General features: G+C 38.7%; 1 protein-coding gene across 1 annotated transcript; it reads right to left on the minus strand.

The window, feature by feature from the left end:
* Positions 1-344: 344 nt before the first annotated feature.
* Positions 345-19,890, minus strand: TDO2 (tryptophan 2,3-dioxygenase). The gene is made up of 12 exons (XM_004017292.5): positions 19,795-19,890; positions 19,463-19,568; positions 17,662-17,752; positions 15,431-15,501; positions 14,261-14,388; positions 12,759-12,945; positions 11,159-11,266; positions 8,196-8,307; positions 7,573-7,630; positions 5,649-5,728; positions 4,705-4,795; positions 345-2,992 (listed from the first exon to the last, which is right to left on the minus strand). The coding sequence occupies exons 1-12, from the start codon at positions 19,827-19,829 to the stop codon at positions 2,839-2,841; spliced, it is 1,221 nt and encodes a 406-aa protein (XP_004017341.3). The 5' UTR covers positions 19,830-19,890; the 3' UTR covers positions 345-2,838.
* Between the last annotated feature and the right edge of the window lie 1,297 nt (positions 19,891-21,187).

Genomic DNA, 21,187 nt, shown 5'->3' on the forward strand with positions numbered 1-21,187 from the left:
AAGGCTTCTCAAGTGTGGTCCCCAGACCAGGAATCAGCTGAGGATGGGAAACTGTTTCATCAGTCCCCCCAGGTGTTTGTGGTGGACGGGATGTGAATCCATCTACTCTTTGTTCCTGGGTTGACAGTTTTAAAAGACACCACAATCATGTTACCCCACCCCCACCCCCGTTTAAGCCTTCTAAGGGTCTCTTCATGCCTAAAAGATCACACATCAACTCTTCTGAAAGAGATTTCCCAAAGAAGCCACCTCCTGTTGATAGCTCACAGTAAATGGTGCTGCTGGATTCAGGTCTCTGAAGGAAAAGATTTAACTCTGGGACCAAAGACAGTCTCACTCACTCAGAGCTTTGTGAAGATTTTATTAAAGTAACAGGGATAAAGAAAGCTTCCAGGAAGAGGCAATGGAAGGGGGCAGGAGAGTACCTGCCTCACTAGTTTAAGCAGGACCTTATATACTTTTCAACTACCTGCTGAGAATACATAAAAAGAATATCTCAAGTTTGCAAGAGTTCACCAGACCCTTTCCCAAGGCACGCATCCTGAAATAACTTTGGCACAAGATTAGCTAGCCAGGGAGAAGAGTTCCCTGCAATGTCTCCAGGCAAGATACACTGTTGCTGTGCAATCAGGGGTACAAGTCTTGAGAAACAGGTTCCCAGGCAAGATCTGTCACAATTATAATCATTCACTTAGAGCCTAAGAAAAGCATTTCCATGAGTAAGACATTGTGCTTTGTGATCATTAGTTCCAGACCTAAATATGTATCTCAGGCAAGATACATTGTTGCACAAGGCTTAAGGACAGCCTGAGCAAGACTGTTCACGTTTTAAAGGGCCTTGGACTGCCTGCCTAAACGTTAGCTCTTTCACTGGCTTCTCAGCCTCACCAGCTGCTAATCCACGTGGGTGTGTGCTGTGGTCTAGCTCTGACAAGCTGCTGGGCATTCACCCATTGAGGCCAAGAGCAGAGCAATGAAATCATCATGTATTTAGTAGAAGTCATAATGAAAAACATCAATATGTTCCTGAATGTGATTTCGCTGGGATCTCAGAGTGAATACTAAATTGGGCAGCCTTGATTTCTTGATTTATCTAAGAATTATTAAAAGTGCATTGTAGAAACTAAAGCAAGTTTAAGTGGGTCATTATAAGTGGTTTTGGAGTAGGAAATGGCAACCTACTCCAGTGTCCTTGCCTGGAAAATTCCATGGACAGAGGAGGCTGGCGGGCTACAGTCCGTGGGGTAGCACAGAGTCAGACACAACTGTATGCAGACATAGTACATAAGTGCATTTGACATTTACATAAGAATTAGTGATACATCATTTGGAAAAACCCTTACAGCTGTATAACCCAGCACACCAAGAAATGAGATAAAAATAATTAAATAAGATTACTTATTAAAAGAATAAGTCTTGACAACATTTATTTCAAACTTCCAAGGCATCTTGGTGACAGAACATCCATTAACATATTTCTTCATTACTTCATGAGAAAAAGCAAAAATTGTAAACTTTATCCCCATTAAACATTTAGATAGGAAACTGGGGATTAACCTTGTATCAAAATAGGTAATAGGTTCATTTACTGTCAAACTTAAGGCACTACCACCGGCCACCATGCTATTTGTCTTTGGATTTTTCAGCTTAACCACCATCAGGTACTATATATATATACACACACATATAGGCAAAAGCAATTATATGTAATTTAGAGATTAAACTAGACGGTATGATTTTTATAAGAAAAAGTTGCAATTGAGATCAAAGAATAATTCAGAATCAAGAACCTGCTTCTTACAGAGATAATCACTTGGTCAATGTTACTCTACATCCCAAATTTTTTTATATTTTCATAACAGAAATTCTACCAAGTATTGCCAGGCCATGCTAGAAAGAGAAGAAAGGAACTCCTGTCTGATCTAAACTCTGGGTCTCACACTTTTCATGACAAATAAACTTGGTCATTTCTTAGTTTATCTGTGTCTCCTGTCTTCTAGAAAGAATACCCCTGGTCACCTCAATTCTGCCGTGCCTCAGGGTGTGCTCTGCCTCCCAGATCATGAGCCTTGGGGCTGGGAAGAGCACTTTTCCCTCTGGGAGTCTAGAGGTGCTGAAGCATGGATGCAGCCTAAGGACAGAACTGGTCCATAACAGGGAAGAGCAAGGCCAACCCCTACTGAGAAAGAGAGGTGAGACCCAGTTCCCCCCAAGTGCCAAGAACTGAGGTCTCCAGGGCCCGCATCCATCCCTGGGGGCTCCAAGCTTCCCAAGCTTTTCTCACATACAGGATCTCCTGGAGTAACTGCCCAGTGAACCCCCTTGAGTTAAGTTTCAGATAGATTTCTGTCCTTGGTCACCAAGAGTCCTAACAGATGCAATCAATGTTTCCAAAACAATATATGTCAACAAACAATACTTGCAAAATGTTTGACTGAACACCTCTTTGTACAGAATGACACATTTTATTGCATAAAATATTTGAAACAGCTGAAGTTTACAAGCTTACAATGTTTGAAATGAGATAACCATTACATTACATGGTTACATTAAGATAAGTACTAGGACATTGTTTTTAACAGGAAAACACACTATGTACAATGTTATAATTTAACTGAATTTCTTATCTTAATGTTTAGTCTGTTATCACAAACATGAGGTGATAAAATTATTTCTAGGTTTGAATCAGTGCTACAGTGCTATATGTTTAATATATGCTATATATGTATATATATGTAAGTACATATAATACATTAGGACTCTGTATAGTCATGAAAATTCATAGAAAAAATTTTAAATGGACTGAGGAAGCAAATTCACAGATTTTTGCAGATGATTTTAATCTGATTCATCACTGCTGAAGTAAGAGCTGTCACAGTATTCAGCCGTGTAAAGGAACTTATGAATGACTGGGTTCATCTTCGGAATCCAGTGTCGGGGAACCAGATATGTTGAGAGATTAAATAAATCTACAAATACCTTGTACCTGTCACTGAAAAAACACATATATACAGATGTTTTAGAATTATTGATATGAAAGATTTTTAAAGGTTTCAAATAAATTTCTATATTCTATCATATTATATATGTTACATGTTATATATATCAAGTATTAGTATTAAGATTGCTTCTTTTTTATTCCATATCCAAAGTTTATGTCCATAAAACAATATTATGTGTTTCAGCAATCCAGACCAGACTGGGCCAGAACAAAACCTAGAGTTATTACTGTCATGCTACTTTCATGAAGATAAAGACGTATTCCTGTTTCTGATTTTTAAAGGGTGGGATGCAAAATAATAAATTGAAAGTAAATAAAATTCCCAGTTGTTCATTGGAAAATATTTCCCACCTGTAAAGTAGCTGCCAAGTAACAGACATGAGTGCATTGATATATTGAAACACCATCTTAGATTATATAATAAATGTCTATAGGAGTGGTTTTCACTTTAAAATTGCTTTTGTGTTTGTTAGCCAACTACTTTCACTTGCATTTCACTTGCAGAAGAACATTTGTCTTTAAAATCAAATTTGGGTTCATATCTTGCTGTAATTTGCAACTCATGTGACCTTGGTCAAGTTGTCCAAAGCTTTGTGTTTTGGTTTCCAACTTCATCACATAAAAACCACAATGCCTTCCTCTCACCAGGAATTTGTGATGATTTAAAATGAGAAAGTGACACACTAGGAAGGTGGTTTGTGTTCACTATTCCCATCACCACTGATGGGTGTGCTCATTTTCTGTGATCATTTAAGGTTTCATGCTCACAGAATTTATTCCCAGGAAAGGAGAAAATGTGTAATGATTATAAAAATTCAAACTAATAAATTTTTAGAATCATTCAATCTAACTTTTATTCCTGGGAAAATGAAGATGTATAAAAATAATGAAAACTGAAACTGTGCATTTTATAATTTAGTTAATCAGGTGGTAAGATTAGGGATGAAAATAGGTGAACTACAAAGAATTTCAGGGTCACTTTGCTGTACAGCAGAAGTTAATACAACATTGTGAATCACCTATACCTCAAAAAACTACAATTTTTTAAGAATTTCAGAGATTAAATGTGAACACCTCATTTATTCTTGAGCTGATTCTCCTTTCCCAAGGAGCCATATAAGTTTTCCAGTTCTCAGATGTGTATATCTATCTTAGCAGCAGCAGCATCTATCTATAACATTCGGAATCCTAAATAAGAAAATGAATGTCCTTGAAATCTCTCTAGCATGTTTTGAGTGCTCAGTTAATGTTGCCCTCTTTCCTTGTAAAGGGCACTCTGGAGACGTAAAGGTTTTTAATACTATAAAAGTCACTTCAGTAAACAAGCTGTGTCATTCATCTGGCCAAGAGGACATCAGTGACATTAATGATACCTATTTTAGTCTAGCCCAAACCTGAGGGAGAATGAGTTGAAAACATTTCTCCTTGGGTTAACTTGGTTCCTTCCCTCACAGGTGATGAAAATATTGGTATGGTGCCCCATCTCATCCCAGGATCCAATTGATGACCTTCCAGAAATAAGGATGTTTACAATGATCTCCAAAAGCTCCTGTAGGAATACCTTAATTTAAGGTTAAATGTGTTGCCAGCAGCTCAGACAGGAGCAACAGGAGCAAGTGTAAGTGACTTGCCTAGATAAGGCACATCTCCGTGGAGAAACAGGTGCTGGTGGCCCCGCCGAGGTGAGGGGGACGCCGGCTTACCTGACGGTGGAGCGCAGGTACTGGTACCCCGAGGACCCGCCGGTGCCCGCCTTGCTGCCGAGCATCCTGTGCACCATGCACACGTGGTTATCTAGGTGAACACACACATTAGCTCCAGGGAGCTGAGGGGGATGGGTTAGAAAGATTATTGCCTCTGAGAAAAGGCTCCCCTTTATCATTCCATATGGGAGGTTCACGCGCGAGCCGATGCGGCACAAGGGGAGGTTGCCTGGCACTCTACCTGGTCCAGGCTGGGCGGAGCATCCATTCTTCCCTAGGATTAGCTCTTGGATGCCAGGGCGCGGGGTGAGGGTACACGGTGACTTTTATGAGCCCTTGTTCCTATCGCCTTCATGGGGCCCTTCCTCCATTAAAACAAAACTATTGGCATATTTTCAAATTGTATTGACACAAAGATGAATACATTACTATTATAAATTAAAACATTTTCTTTCACCTAAAGTTTACTTTTTCCTTCTGATGATCCCTGATGGCTCTGACGGTAAAGCGTCTGCCTGCAATGCGGGAAACCCGGGTTCGATCCCTGGGTCGGGAAGATCCCCTGGAGAGGGAAATGGCAACCCACTCCAGTCCTCTTGCCTAGAAAATTCCATGGACTGAGGAACCTGGTAGACTACAGTCCATGGGGTCGCAAAGAGCTAGACTTGACTGAGCGACTTCACTTTTCTTCCTGATCAAACACATTTTCCTGGGCCCCCAAAGGACATATGAGCCCTGAAAACTGCCTGCTGTGTGCACTGGCTGGGTGGCCCTCAGAGAAATTTCTGAGCTGTTTTTTCACAAAGTATCCCATCCCCCCCCAACACACACACACACACACACACACACACACGCACACACACACATACACAAGTGGAGGACAGAGGGTAATGGGGACTTCAAGGGGAGCAGGGTTGTGGGTCAGGTTGGGGGGAAGGACTTACATCTCCACTTTGTCATGAGTGAGTCCATGTCCATGAGGAAAGTCAGCAGCTGGAAAGGGACCTGGAACCTGGGCTCTTCCCTAGGGAACAAAACCACCATCATCGTCTGGACCATAAACATGTCCAGCCAAGTCCAATGTGTCAGAAAGAATACATACTCTACAATCTGTTGGGCCCCAAACCAACATCCCCTATGCCTCTGGGGAGCTGTGACAGCTTAGATAACTCTCCCAGGCTTAGGGGATAACACAATTCATCTTGCAGTGTATGTTTAAAGATTCTAGAACATTCCTTGAAGTACATGAAATAACCAGAGTCACACCTCACCCCCATTCTCATAAAAGGCAGACACAAACACCATCTAAGGTTTTCTAGTCAATATAGCCAGAAACTTCTTCCAGGCAAGGATATTAAACTGTGAAAACAAAGACTGCCTGTTAAAGTTTCCTCTATATAATCGGCTCCAGTTTCATCCATCTCATCAGAACTGATTCAAATGAATTCTTTTTAACGGCTGAGTAATACTCCATTGTGTATATGTACCACAGCTTTCTTATCCATTCATCTGCTGATGGACATCTAGGTTGTTTCCATGTCCTGGCTATTATAAACAGTGCTGCGATGAACATTGGGGTACATGTGTCTCTTTCAATTCTGGTTTCCTCGGAAACTGGAGCCGATTATACAGAGTGAAGGAAGCCAGAAAGAAAAACACCAATACAGTATACTAACACATATATATGGAATTTAGGAAGATGGCAATGACGACCCTGTATGCAAGACAGGGAAAGAGACACAGATGTGTATAACGGACTTTTGGACTCAGAGGGAGAGGGAGAGGGTGGGATGATTTGGGAGAATGACATTCTAACATGTATACTATCATGTGAATTGAATCGCCAGTCTATGTCTGACGCAGGATGCAGCATGCTTGGGGCTGGTGCATGGGGATGACCCAGAAAGATGTTATGGGGAGGGAGGTGGGAGGGGGTTCATGTTTGGGAATGCATGTAAGAATTAAAGATTTTAAAATTTAAAAAATAAAAACTAAAAAAAAAAAAATTTAATAAAAAATAAATAAATAAAGTTTCCTCTAATACATATATACATAATAAATACATATAAATAAAATAAAATTATATATTTTTAAATTTATATATATAATTTTATTTATATATATTTTTCAGTTTTCATCTCCTTTGTCAATCCTCTCGGTGTATTTTCTGCAGAGGATACATAAGCCTGAATAGCATATATTCACTAAGAATTGAGGAAAACAGTCAAAACTGTTTTTTATGCTGCTGCCATTCTGAAAAATAGGTGAGAGAGGATTAAAAAACTAAATGAATTCAAGTAAGACACGCAGTAAACATAGTTTTTTTTTTTTTTTGCTTTATACAAGCATGGCATCTATTGCTCTGACACATTCAATTTATGAAACACAGATGGGCCTCAGACATGGTGGGCAGTGATGACAATTAGGCTTGAAATTGCAGAGCAAACAGAACAGCAATTTCTATGGTGTTTCTACTTCATTCTTTGTCATTTTATAAAACAGGAATAACAATGTCGTTAAATGACAGAACCTATTTCATGGCTAAGATTCTGAGACAGATTCAACTTCGGGTCCTTAGGACACAATGTCGCAGAATTTAATGAAAAGGATATTTGATTAACTTATGTGTGTGTGTGTGTGTGTGTGTGTGTGTGTGTGTTTAACCCATGACAGGGATAACATTGGACTCTTACTATTTAAATAAAGAAAAACCTCATGAAACTTCGCAATTATTTTCTAAGCTTTCCCCCAAATCTAAATGACTTTTTAAAATTATGATTGCAATGTATAAGCTTTATACTGGATACATTATCTATATCTACTCCTCAATTTTTTGCTTCAAATTCTCTTCTTTTGACTTGTTTTTACCTGTAAAAATATATCATCAAGGCCCCCTGAAGTGCTTTGTATGATAGCCGTCTTTCTCCTGCAAGACATGGAACAAGTTTTAATTTAATAGGTAATTTAAGGCACTCATGTTAATTTGGCATCATCACCGTAAGCAATTGTTCATGTTTTTAGAAAATAATGTGAATGTTAGTTAAATATTTAATCCCTTAGCTTGAATTTGGAAAACTATCATTTAAAACATTATTTTAGTATTAGATCTTAAAAGACAAAATAATACATACATGTATATACACACACACTTTAAATTCTCAAAACTTTTAAATAGAGTTAGAAATCATGCAATAAAAAGCCACAGACAAGGGGACGTGACCTTTTTTCCTCTAAATACTTAGTTCCTATATCATTTATGAATATCTCATTGAAAATAATGCAACTAAATTATAGAATTATAAAGTTTGTTAAATATATTTTGTCACTTTTAAAAAAGAAAAAATTGATAAAGATAACTTGCAAGATAAATTTTTAAATTCCTTACTTCTATGAATGGAAATATCCATTTTATCCCCCCGAAGTAGGGTTCGGTATTTTGGTCTCACAGTCTTATGTTCCAGGGAAAGGATCCTCTGAATAGAAATGCCTACCTTTACTAAGGAGATGCTCATGACGTTTCTCATCAAATAAGGACAGTAATACCTCTTTCTGCTTCTGAAATTCAGCCATTTGTTCCTCCTTTTCCTCTGACTCTTCCTTAGCCTTTGGGAGAAAAGCTGCATTAATATTCCCAAGAGAAAATAAATTCTTATTTTAGAAAATACTGCTTGTGAGAAATAGACTAGCCCAGGTGCAGAAAAGATGTCCCTAGGATATGCATTGTATCATCTAAGACTATAGCTTGGAAGCTATGAGCCAGGCCTTCCCTCATGCCCACTGCTTCTACCCTTTTGTTTAAGTTTAAATGATTTGTTAAACTCAAATACTCTTTTCATAAATGTTATGATAAATGAACTTGGGCAAAACTAGAGTGACTATGAGGGGTCAATAATGTCTAATTTTAGACAACAATTATTTAATACAGGGAGTAAATTAATTCCACTTAGGAAAAGTTTAGAATTCCTAGTCAGAGAAACTACTAATTCTACTGAAATTCTATCTTCAGTGCAATATTCTATAAATACAATTCCTTAGATATTTTTCACTGTTATATTTTTATTCACTTGATATTTATTGATTTGTTTAAGGAAATTTGCATTTTCCTGCCTTCAACACATGCACTACTTAGAACTCATTACTAGGAGCAAAAATCAGTTACTCCAGCTGACTTCCATTTACCAAATCAAGCATATCATGTGGTTAGAATGTGTGTGCCTTCTATGGCCAATGGACTATTCATTTATTCAGTAAATGTCAGGCTAGTGATAGAGAAAAAATTGTGAGCAAAAACTGAGTCCCCTGATTTCTATCTGGTGGGACTGAAACACTGAAAACTTGTTAAATTACAACTATACAGCTAGGTTCATCTGTATCATTTCTCTACATATATGCATTAATATACTTTATTTTTCCTCTTTCTGACTTACTTCACTCTGTATGAGAGACTCTAGGTGCATCCACTTCTCTACAAATGACCTAATTTCGTTCCTTTTTTATGGCTGAGTAATACTCTATTTTTTACATGTACCATATCTTCATCCATTCTTCTGTTGATAGACATTTAGGTTGTTGCCAGATCTTGGCTATTATAAACAGTGCAGGGCAGGAATAGAGATAAATGTGTAGGGAACCAATGTGTGGACATGGAGAGTTGGAAACAGAGGGCAAGAGAGCAAGATAAATTGGGAGACTGGGATTATATATACACTATGCATGTTTGTGTTCAGTCGCTCAGTCACGTCTGACTCTTTTGTGACCCCATGGACTGTAGCCTCTGTCCGTGGGATTTTCCAGGCAAGAAAACTGGAGTGAGTTGCCATTTTCTTCTCCAGGGAATCTTCCTGACCCAGGGATCGAACCCACTGCTCTTGCATCTCCTGCAGTGGCGGGTGGATTCTTTACCACTGTGCCACCTGGGAAGCCCTATATATACACTACTCTAAAATAGATAGCTAGTGGGCAGCTGCTGTATAGCACAGAGAGCTTAGATTGGTGCTCTGTGATGACTTAGAGGGATGGGATGGCGGGGGGCAGGGGGTTGGAGTCTCAAGACAGAGGGGATGTTTGTATACATATGGCTGATTCAGTTTGTTTTACAGCAGAAACTAATACAACATTGTAAGACAACTATACCTCAATTTTTTGAAAAAAAATTTTAAATAATTGCAACCATGGCAGTGAAGTAAAGAAGCAATGTCATACCATCACAACTTATAGTAGCAGAGAGGTCAGGAAAGACCCTCCTGCTGAAGTTTTCCTTGAACCAAGACCTGAAGACTGGGAAAAAGTTATCTGGGAAAGAATGGAATCTGAAATTCAAAGAGCCAAATAAGCTAGAGATAAACAGTTGAGAATTACTGGTGTCTAAGCAGATGCCACAGCAGCAGGTGTAAATGAGTTCACCCGGTGGAAGAGGAAAAAGAGGATACAAGGGACCTGAGCCCATGCACTGTGAATCTCCATCAGTTACTGGTTTCAGAAAGAAACATGAATCCATGAAAGAGCTGGAGAAGTAAGGGTCAGAAAGCTAGGTGAGGACAAACTGTTGATACCAAAACCATAGGGGGGAGGCGGGGGGGAAATGTTCAAGAAAGTGTAGGTGGTCATTAGTATTAAAGCCAGTAGGAAGTGAAGTAACATGAAGAGAAAACGGCCATTGGATTTATGTACGGGGGGTCATTTGTGAATGACAGGAAGACAGACTGAACCAGGGTGAGAATTAGATGGAGAAAAAGAAATAATTACACTCACTGCTGTTCTAAATACCCTGCAAATATGAATCCAATGTAATGGTCACAATATCCCTGCGAGGTAAATACTCATATTTTACATTTTGCCAATGAAGGGAGAGAAGCAAATGAACCAGGTAGCAGAAGGGTATGTTGCAGGGTCGCCAAGAAGGGAAGGGGAATTTGGCCCATGACGGTGATAACACTGCATGGTGCACGCAGCCTCTCAAGATATAGAACTGAAACAACTCTTCCAAAAATTTGGTCATGAAGAAACAAGAGGGCCCGTCACATGAGAGAAACTGAGGAATCAACAGTACTGTTTTAACTGAGAGAAGTTTGCCATTGTCTGAGGAAGAACTCAGCGGATAGGAAGAACTCAGCACACACAAGTGAAGGGGAAGTTATGTGACTTAATGTATTGGTTGACCAGTCCTTTATGAGCCCACTTCTGTCTAGAAGCAATCATAACAAGAAACTTTCAAGAAAAATGAAAAATGTCTATTAGTCTTGTCTCCTCAAAACCTTACCTACAATAAACTCCTTCATTTTTTTATCATGCATCAATAAAATTAAATCACTTGTGTAATATATTCCAAGCAGATGCACATGTAAAAGAAAAAGAATATAAGGAAAATGAAAGACTAAGAGAAAATAAAATTAAAATAAAATTCCCGAAACTTCTCCTATAGTAAACTTATGTTTACTTATGGTTTCACAAATACCTGAATCTTCATGAATTCTTCTTCCAAACCTTTGACAATGTTCTTTTCAAGCTCTCCCCAGAAGTTAAATCCATGCGGCTCTAAACCTGGGGTTCTTTCCAGCCATGCCTGAAGTAAATATTTTTCAAGTGAATACACTGTAAAATTTAAAATATGTAAATGTTTTGTAACATACATCTGTCAACTTGAAACAGAAATTTTTCCTGGTATTGAGGAAAATGTCAGTACATCCTTAATCTTTTTGTATGTAAATGTTTCTCTTTCCTTTCAATTTCTGCAGTCAAATGCTCTACCACTGAGCTACATCCCCTCTCCCCCTCAATTTCTTCATTTATAAAACAGGCAGTGTTTTTTTCTCCTAATGTAGAAGGCAATCATATTAAAATTTTACTTTTTATTAACAAATTATTACAGATATTCCAATTTTGTTCTATAGATCTATGAACATATGTATATGTTGTTTTAATGAGGTATACTGGTTTATTCTCAAAATAGTTTATGTCTTAGGAGCTGAAGGAATCATAACATATATAATTTGATTTGATCTAAATGCAAGGATACTTTGTACTTAGCAACTTTGAAGTCAGCTAGCTACTCAATTATTTCAAGATTCCACAGGATTTTTAATCTAGAAATAAAAATGAGTCCATGCATCTCTGTGAGCTCTCATGTATCCTATTCTTAGTTTTGAATTTAACTTTGTGATTCTTTTTCTATAGCCATTAAGTGGCATTGAAGTGAAGTCTCTCAGTCGTGTCCGACTCTTTGCGACCCCATGGACTGTAGCCTATCAGGCTCCTCCATCCATGGGATTTTCCAGGCAAGAGTGCTGGAGTGGATTGCCATTTCCTTCTCCAGGGGATCTTCCCAACCCAGGAATCGAACCTGGGTCTCCCGCATTGCAGGCAGACGCTTTACCGTCTGAGCCACCAGGGAAGCCCTCTTTAGTGGCATTAACAGTATATTAACCTAAATCTGTATTTACAATGCCCAGGGGATTAGTGAGCGGAGCATAATTTGCTAAAATAAAGGTTTAATTTGCAAAGTAAAAGCCTTTGTCCAGGAAATCAAGACTGTACAATCCTTATTTAATAATTTTCTTGCGCAGAAACTAATAATTCCTCAGGACCATGTACAGACCCACAAAGAATTAGATATGACTGGGGGAAATTCTGAAGGACAGAACCTTAGTGATGAACCTTAGTGATGTAGTTTAATTAAGAAACATACTCAACTTGTGGAACTTTTCAATTATGGAATATTTTAAAGTAAATCTCACTAAATAACCATACCCAATTTAAAAATCAACTAACCCAAGGCTAGTTGCTTAGCAGGAATGTTTAAAAGGATTGCTTTAATAAGATATAGAGGTTATTAAATGTTAACATTATCATTGACTATAGAAATATATATGAAGTTCTCAAGAGAGTTCTTAATATTTTAATTAGTGGAATTTACCAGTTGAAGTATTTTTATAAATTTATTCTTCTCTTATTTACAACAAATGCAACCCAGTTTCGACAGGAGTTTTGTAGTCCAGACCGTGCAGAAGCTCAGTGAACGACACGTGCTGAGCGAAACATTACATCTGCGCACGCACCTCCACCAGCTGCAGAAGCGTTCTTTCTTGCTCGGACTTCAGCAGAAGCTCGTTGTCTTTCCCTCTGAAGTTGTCGCGGTAGTGTCTTCTGTTGTAAGGGACTCTCAAGCTCTGCAGAACCCCTATCTTGTTTTCTAACAGGCGGAACTGCAGACTCTGGAAGCCGGACGCCGGGGATAAGTACTCTCTTTGAGAACAGGTCCCGGGAGAGAAGAGCAGGGGAAGGTGTACATCGTAAATCACTGTAACACTGCCTTCTTGGGGAGGGGGAAGGTGGTGATCATGTGACTCTGCAGGTGTCACCAGGCACAGACACAACAGCCCAGGGCTGAACCCATGACTTGGACTTGATCCAAATCAGGACGACGAGTTCCTCGACATCATCCTCTCTGCAGGCTGATGTTTGTATAGTTTGTGAAGGGTCGTATGTGTACCAACGTGTGTTTATATCTGTGTATGTGTGTTCACATGTGTACTTATATATACACATGCATAGATGTACGTACATGTGTGTATACTAAGCTTTTTCCTAAGGTAAAGACAGATGAACATTGAGCAATACTTCTTATTCAGTAGTGCTAAAAGTTCCTTTGTAAATTTTCTTCAGTTTCTCCTTAAAGTTCAATTCTCAAAGTTCAGCACTGGGAGACTTTACAAGTGAAATGAATGGAGTGTTGCCTAGCACAAAACAGGGCATCACAAAATGTGATTACTCCCACCAGGCACAACCCTCACATCCCTCTAGATGTTCTCTCTATAACTGGTACTAAGACTTCAATTTGTTAAGTATATATTAAAAAGGAATTCCACTTCTTTTCATTTGATTACCAACCATGTAGAGGACACTGCTTCTGCACCCCATGCTCTTAAAATTTATTCTCAAATCTTAGTTATGAAAAAGTTTTCTTATAAAATTTATAGTTTGACTGCTAAATATTCCATAATAACCTAAGTGAGAAAAGAATCTGAAAAAATAATAGATGCATGTACATGTATAACTGAATCACTTTGCTGAAGACCTGAAACTAACACATCGTTGTTAATTAACTGTAGTCTAACATAAAATAAAAATTTTTAAACACATAAAAAATAAAATGTATAGTTCAATCCATAACTTATACTGTCAGTTTTGGTGACATGCTTCTTTATATATCATTCCTGTTTCTCTTGTATTTTTGGTTTTTAATCATTTAAATTTAGTATGTGTATTATATCAGCCTTTTAAGCCATTTTGCTAAGCTGTCTAAAATCCTTTTGGGATAAAACCAGGGTACACATGTTGAATTGAATTTAATGGATCCTGTTATGTTCATATGCAAAAGGAAGAGATGAAATATTTTCAATAGCTACTCAAATGCTTCGAGATGACGGCTCCCAAGTGCTTACAGTGACACTGTCAGCAAGACTGACTCCTTAACGCCACACAAAATAGCAAGCACGCTCTTTCCAGCCCATCAGAAGGGAAGGGTAACCCCTGCATGCTGGCAACGCCGCGTGCACACCTGAAGTCATTGAAGTCCAAGGCTGTCATGGTCTCCAGGACGGAAAACTGCTGGACCAAGAGTTTGAGGATCACCACCACCCGGTGCATTCGGGTGACCACCTTCAGCATGTTCCTCTCATCCCTGACCTGGGTGTTAGGAGACAGGACACTGAGTAATCAATCCTCAATTCTGGGAGACACTAAATAGAGTATAAGTAGCAATACACTCCTGAGGATGTTATCTCGACTTTAAAGAGGAACATTTGCATTAAAATGTGCCTTAGGTAGATGCTAAACTAATGGCTACTCTGAATTGTTTGCAAGGAGTGTCTGCAACATTAAAATCTTTTTTTTTTTTTTTCATTAAAACTGGAGAGATTCTATGGAAGGACAAATTAAGTAAATTCTAGAACACAACTCCCACTGATTTCAAAGCAAATGTCTCTCTTAGTTTTGCTCTGAGGAATAAAGGTTAGGAGAACGTGGAAACTTGTGGCTAAGGATTAAGCAGACACTCAATCTTATAGGGTTCCTCTATACTGTACCAAGGGTAGGAATTGCCATGGAGATGGATGGGGATGATGTTCACTGTCTGAGGATGGATGTTCTCTCCTTCCCAGCCCCCTTGGCACAGGGGCTCTGAGCTGGAGAACACAAGGCTGTGTCCTGTGTCCTCCAAGGATGGAGGAAGGTACATGTGCGAGAAGTGAGCTGGGAGGGAGACTGAGGGAACATCACCAGGATTCTGACTCTTCCTCCTCATCCTCTTCTGACTCATCCTCCTCATCTTGTCTGTTCTCTTTCCCTATCTCCACCTCTCCTCCTGTCTAACCTCCCTCATCATTGCTCCTATCTTCCCATAGCAAACGTTCATTAGAAATACAATTCTGGTAGCTATTGACTAAAGAATCTACATTAGCTGTCCTGGCAATCCAATGTCATTTGTAACAACTTTTTTGCAGCCGAAAAAAATGATTTCTAAACAAGGGACTTGAAAATAAAATTCGAAAGGCATCTTAAAGCAAGGGCATGGTGATAATTACACTGGAAGACTAAACTCTCTACACTAGAAACTTTTTTTCCTCTTAAATACTAATTCCACCATTTGGTGTTAAACTTTTCCCATTAATAATATTTTCTACACTCTCAAAGAAAAGTATGAAAGCAATACTGTGACATAGCAACTCACATGGCCATTCTGAAAGATCTCACGAACAGAATCTAATTCCCACAAGATCTGCTTAAACCAGAGTTCATAAGCTGCAAAGAGAAGATCATCATCAGTTGGGAGCCTTTTGACTGTAATTATATGAAAGACAAAGCTAACACGTTGAAAGAGAAATAAAAGTGTAACTTAAAAGTCTATAAATGCCAACATAGCCCTATACTATGCTACAAACAAGTATTAGTGATCAAGTTAAAATAGCCTCATTTTAATGAATGTTTTAATATGTCAGGTATGTTATCTATATGCTTTATGTTATTTTTGAACTGATTTCTTTCAACAAAATATTGTAAATGTCTTTTGGGATACAGCAAATAATCTTATCTTCCCATGTGGAAGCTGGAAGTGTGTGGAGAAACAGAAGTAATACTGAATATCTATAAAGTGAGATATTAATAATTCATTAATTTAATGAATGGGCTTCCCTGGTGGCTCAAACAGAAAAGAATCTGCCTGCAATACAGAAGTTTGATCCCTGCAATAAGGGTTCAATCCCTGGGTCAGGAAGCTTCTGTGGAGAAGGAACTGGCTACCCATTCCAGTATTCTTGCCTGGATATTCCCATGAACAGAGGAGCCTGGTGGGCTACAGTCCATAATATTGCAAAAGTTGGACACCACTGAGTGACTAAGCATGCATGCACACAACCTAAGGAGTATGACAACATTCTATTTCTAGAGATTTAGACTTTACAGGGAGGACAAGTTACGAACAGGCTGAAACTCTGTCATATTCATCAGTTTCCCTCAGCTCCTGGCATAATGCTTGAGATAAGATAAACACTGGGTGATTGTTTTATAAATAGATAAATTAAACAGCAAATGTAGTCATTAGGGGAGCATGGAAATGAATCATTTTAATGATTGCTCATGCATTCTGTTTGGGCAAAGGCTGTGCTTCTGTACTAATGAAAGGAATAAAATTATACCTTTAAATTAGAGCTAAGGAGACTTTAGAAATCTAATTTCCATCTTTAGACAAAAAGAGCAAATCAAATATTTTTTGATCCATTTATTTATCAATTTTTCAAGTTTAACTCTGGGTAGCAGGTCCCATGACCTGCTGACCTTGTGTTCTGATGGAAGGAAAGTTTCTCCATCAAATGATGCAAGCTGCCATTTACTATGAGCTCATTGCATGCTGTACCTTGAACTAAGTGTGTAACACACCTTATCTCATGTCATCCTCACAGGAGCTCTGTGAATGAGAAGATGTAATCATTCTTCCCATTGTACAGATGGGGAAATGGAGAGAATTACTGGTCCAGAAACCAGACTGAGGTTGCATCATCTTTAATGGTAGAGATGGGATTCGAAATAGATTTCTGATTCTAGATGTATGCTGACCTGCTGTCATTCTGCCCTCATTGATTTTGTCTTGGTATAAGCCACCAACAGAATGTCAACATAAAAAACAGAAGAAGTAACACATTAAGCCAATTATTTTCCTTTTTTTTTTTCCTCAAAGAAGTTGGTTATATTAGCCAGTCAGTGAAGAAAACAATCATTTGAGGAAAAGACAGAAAGAATGGATAAGACAAAGAAACACCTAGAAATGCATCACTGATCAGCATGAGACACAGGGCAATGATCAACCAGAGGACAGTATTATGGCACAAAGGATTTAGAGTAAGTCTTAATATTTTGGGGTAACAGACTTCTGTAAGACACATATTTGTGAAATCTTGCACAAAATTCAAAGAGTTCCGAGACTTCCTAAACTTCCAAAGTTATGGACTCCTACATTAAAAAACCACTACCCAGAGGTTAGAAGTCTGGAGAGAATGAATACACATTTTAGATAACATTTATATTCCTGTTTAGTACCAGATTTCTGTAGGACATGTAAAGCTACAGTAAATGTGAGTGATCTATTTCTTGAAAATAGCTCTGAGTTGACAAGTAGTGATATCTTAACTTTCAGATTCTTTGTGAATTCCAAGAGATAAAAAGTCTCTTTGGATTAAGGACAAAGTCCTACCTGATCCAATTAGTGAGGTAACAGAAAGAAGACTGTAATAAATCCCAAAAGGAGGACCTATGATAATTTATCTGACGGCAAAGTATTTGCAAGCATCCTAACAAACATGATCCTTTACTCTTCCACCATTCTACAGTTAAAAGCATTGTAACTTTCCTCATTACCAGTGGGAAACTATTACGAATAGTTACTGTTCAACCCTGTGTGCAACTTACCTTGATGAGTTATGATAAAAAGATGTTCATCATGGATTTTATTTCCTTTTATTTCACTTTGAAGCTCCTGTGCATTCAAAACTTTTTCCAACTTCAAACAAAAAAAAAAAAATAGAAAAACTGATTTTGTAGAAACTTCTATTTACATGATGGATAAGTTACAGTTAGGATCTAGTGTACACCATAGTGATTGTAGTTAATGACAATGCACCGTATACTAGATCTTAAGTGTTCTTACCACACAAAAAAAAGAAAAGTGATTATGTGATGTGATGCAGGCATTAGTTAATGCTCTGGTAGTAATCACTATGCCATATGTCAGTGTAATCAAATCAACATGTGGGCACCTTAAACTTATGTGAAGATATATGTCAATTATATCTCAGTAAAACTGGAAAAAAATACTACAAAAAGACTGATATTGAAATTGCAAAACTTGATTTTTACCAACTTTAATAAATAGAATATGATATGATTAAAAAAAATGTCTCCCAAATACTCAGGAACCAATCTACTGTCTTTTAAACAATTAATGTCTCTTCACAAGGAGTGGGTTGAATTTATGAGTTTTATTCTTTTCAGAAGAAATTATATCTGTGTATGTGTGTGTGCTGTCATGTCTGACTCTTTGCGACCAAACGGACTGTAGCCCACCAGGCTCCTCTGTCCATGGAATTATCCAGGCAAGAATACTGGAGTGGTTTGCCATGCCCTCCTCCAAAGGATCTTCCCAACCTAGGGTTCAAACCTGAGTCTCTAGAGTCTCCTGCATTGGCAGGTGGATTCTTTACCACTGTGCCACTGGGGAAGCCCAGGAATCTATCCTAAAACATACTATTACCTTCACTGAGAAATCACATCCCTTCCAGCTCTTGAAGCCAGTGCCATAAAAGCTCTATAACTTGCTTAGCCTACTGTGTGTCTGCTGTTCTTTTATTCTCCTAAAGAGTCAGTTCTAAGAAGGTCTTAACATTGCCTATCAGCTCATCCTTAGAAACCCATCAACAAAGTCATCAAGGACTCTAATCATTTCACATCTTAAAAATAATCTCCAGCAACTTCCCTAGTGGTCCAGTGGTTGGGACTCCATGCTTCCACTGCAAGAGGTGAGGGTTCAATCCCTGGTCAGGGAACTAAGTTCCCACATGCCAAGTGGCAAAAAAAAAAAAAAAAGAGAGAGAGAGAGAGAAATAAAATAAAAATAATGTTCAAATACCTCTTTGTAGCACCCTTCTTTCATCTAAACATATGTCTTCAACATTTCCACTTTACAATAAATACTTTAAAAGAGAAATTGTCTGGCTACATTTATAATTCTAGGCTGGGATTTAGTAACCAGGTCTCACGTGAACAGGTCATGCAATGCCAGCCAGTTATCTATGCTTTCTCTACCGTTATTGTACTTTTGTTGGGCAGGTGAATCTTTACATGCAAGTCTTTAGAATTTTCTAACAAAAATATATGCTCGAAAAAGCATACATTTCTATAAAAAGAGATATCTTTAGATCCATAAAACTGTTGGGTGACAGAATTTTTACGACCCCCATGGACTATACGGTCCATGGAATTCTCCAAGCAAGAATACTGTAGTGGGTAGTCATTCCCTTTTCCTGAGGCTCTTCCCTACAGAGGGATCAAACCCAGGTCTCCCACATTGCAGGCAGATTCTTTACCAGCTGAGCTACCAGGGAAGCCCAACTGCAAAAACAAACACAAAACAATCCCAAACATGAAAATGTCATGTAGCTGAGTTTAGGGCCTAAAAATGAAAGATAATCCTTGTAAGGACCCTGCCACTTACTTGCAGGTAGTTCCCATAGATAAGTCCTCCTTTAGTGGCTCTATTCACACCGGCCTGTGATTTGTCTTCTTCACTGCCTTGTGAAGAGAGAGGTTTAAAAGTATATCTGCAGGTGAAAGAAGTAAAAGGGGAAAAAAATAGAGTTTGAGAAAGCACAGTACCGAATAACAGAAGCAACGAGAATCCTCTTATTCCTAACTTTTCAAAGTAGATGATTAAACAGCGGAAGAAGGCTGACAGTTTTCACTCTTGCTCTTGAAATTCTGAAATTACTGTTCATATTTGACCTTCCTAAGAGCTTAACCATACTCAGGATAGAGGTAAATACTCACCCAAAGTTGTTTCCTAAGAAGGGGCACCCACTCATGATGAAGATACACTGTCAGGGAAGCCCAGAGCTCTGACTATAGCTGGATGATGAGACTGACTTCCCCAGATGGTCCACAGCTGCCTTTTATGCACCCTGCCCACCTGCCCCAGCCAATCAGCCCCTTTGCATCTCCTAGTGGGACTTCTGTTTCAGCTGGTACAGAAGCTGAACTTTGGCAGACTGTAGAGTGGATTTATGTTTGGGGCAGTTTGTTTGCTATAGACCTGAGTATTCTGCCAACAGTATTGGACTTGGTAAGTTCTGCTTTCATATCCAAAGTAACAAGCAGTAAATAAATCGATGAGAGGCAAAGTTTAAAACCCAAAGATTTAACTACTCTATTCCAAGAACACATTTGCATAGTGTTAGAATGTATAAGAGGATGAGCTTGTTAAAAAACAAATATTTATTCTCTTGGTCTTAGATTTGGATATTTTTACAACGCCAAAGCCAAAGATGGACCTTGAGTGTCTCTGGAGAAAGAAATCCAGTATTCAACAGAGACAGGAGTCACACTTAAACCCAAATTTCAGCCCCTCTTCAAAGTTTTCCTGGTCTGAATCTCATTTAATAATTAGCAGCAGTCAGGCTGCTTACTGTATTAGAACGTAAATGCATATTATTAATTTACTGATACTTGGGCATACTGACTACAGGGCACTGGGAGTCAACCCACTTTGTCTGCAGATAATTTTAAAACAGGAATAACATAACTGAAGTCCAAAGCATGTCCATGAGAAAGTATTCTTTCTAGAAAATATTATTGATTGGCTTAAGTTCTAACTGTTGCTTTGGGATCCATGGAGCCAGAGCTGAAACTCCATCCTCCCTATCCACCACCGCAGTGCACAAAGAACCACACAGAGATGGCTTTTCCTATTTATATCAATGGTCAGTTTATGTCTAATTCACCAGTCATTAGAGGTCAAAAGCCTCATTTCCAGTATTGGCTCTCAGTTCAGTTCAGTTCAGTTCAGTTCATTCACTCAGTCATGTCCGACTCTTTGTGACCCCATGAACTGCAGAACACCAGGCCTCCCTGTCCATCACCAACTCCCGGAGGTCACTCAAACTCACATCCATCGTGTCGGTGATGCCATCCAGCCATCTCATCTTCTGTTGCTCCCTTCTCCTCCTGCCCCCAAACCCTCCCAGCATCACAGTCTTTTACAATGAGTCAACTCTTCACATGACGTGGCCAAAGTATTGGAGTTTCAGCTTTAGCATCATTCCTTCCAAAGAATACCCAGGACTGATCTCCTTTAGAATGTACTAGTTGGATCTCCTTGCAGTCCAAGGGACTCTCAAGAGTCTTCTCCAACACCACACTTCAAAAGCATCGATTCTTCGGCACT

The sequence above is a fragment of the Ovis aries genome, chromosome 17, assembly GCF_016772045.2.
Source record: "Ovis aries strain OAR_USU_Benz2616 breed Rambouillet chromosome 17, ARS-UI_Ramb_v3.0, whole genome shotgun sequence".
Lineage (NCBI taxonomy): Eukaryota > Metazoa > Chordata > Mammalia > Artiodactyla > Bovidae > Ovis > Ovis aries.

Excerpts from the sequence above, each read along its gene's own strand:
- TDO2 (XM_004017292.5), bottom strand. The coding sequence starts at position 19,829 with ATGAGTGGGTGCCCCTTCTTAGGAAACAACTTTGG. Across the intron at positions 17,753-19,462 it reads TCTATGGGAACTACCTGCAA|TTGGAAAAAGTTTTGAATGC; the intron begins GTAAGTGGCAGG and ends TTTTGTTTGAAG. Across the intron at positions 12,946-14,260 it reads TTGGACTTCAATGACTTCAG|AGAGTACTTATCCCCGGCGT; the intron begins GTGTGCACGCGG and ends CTGTTCTCAAAG.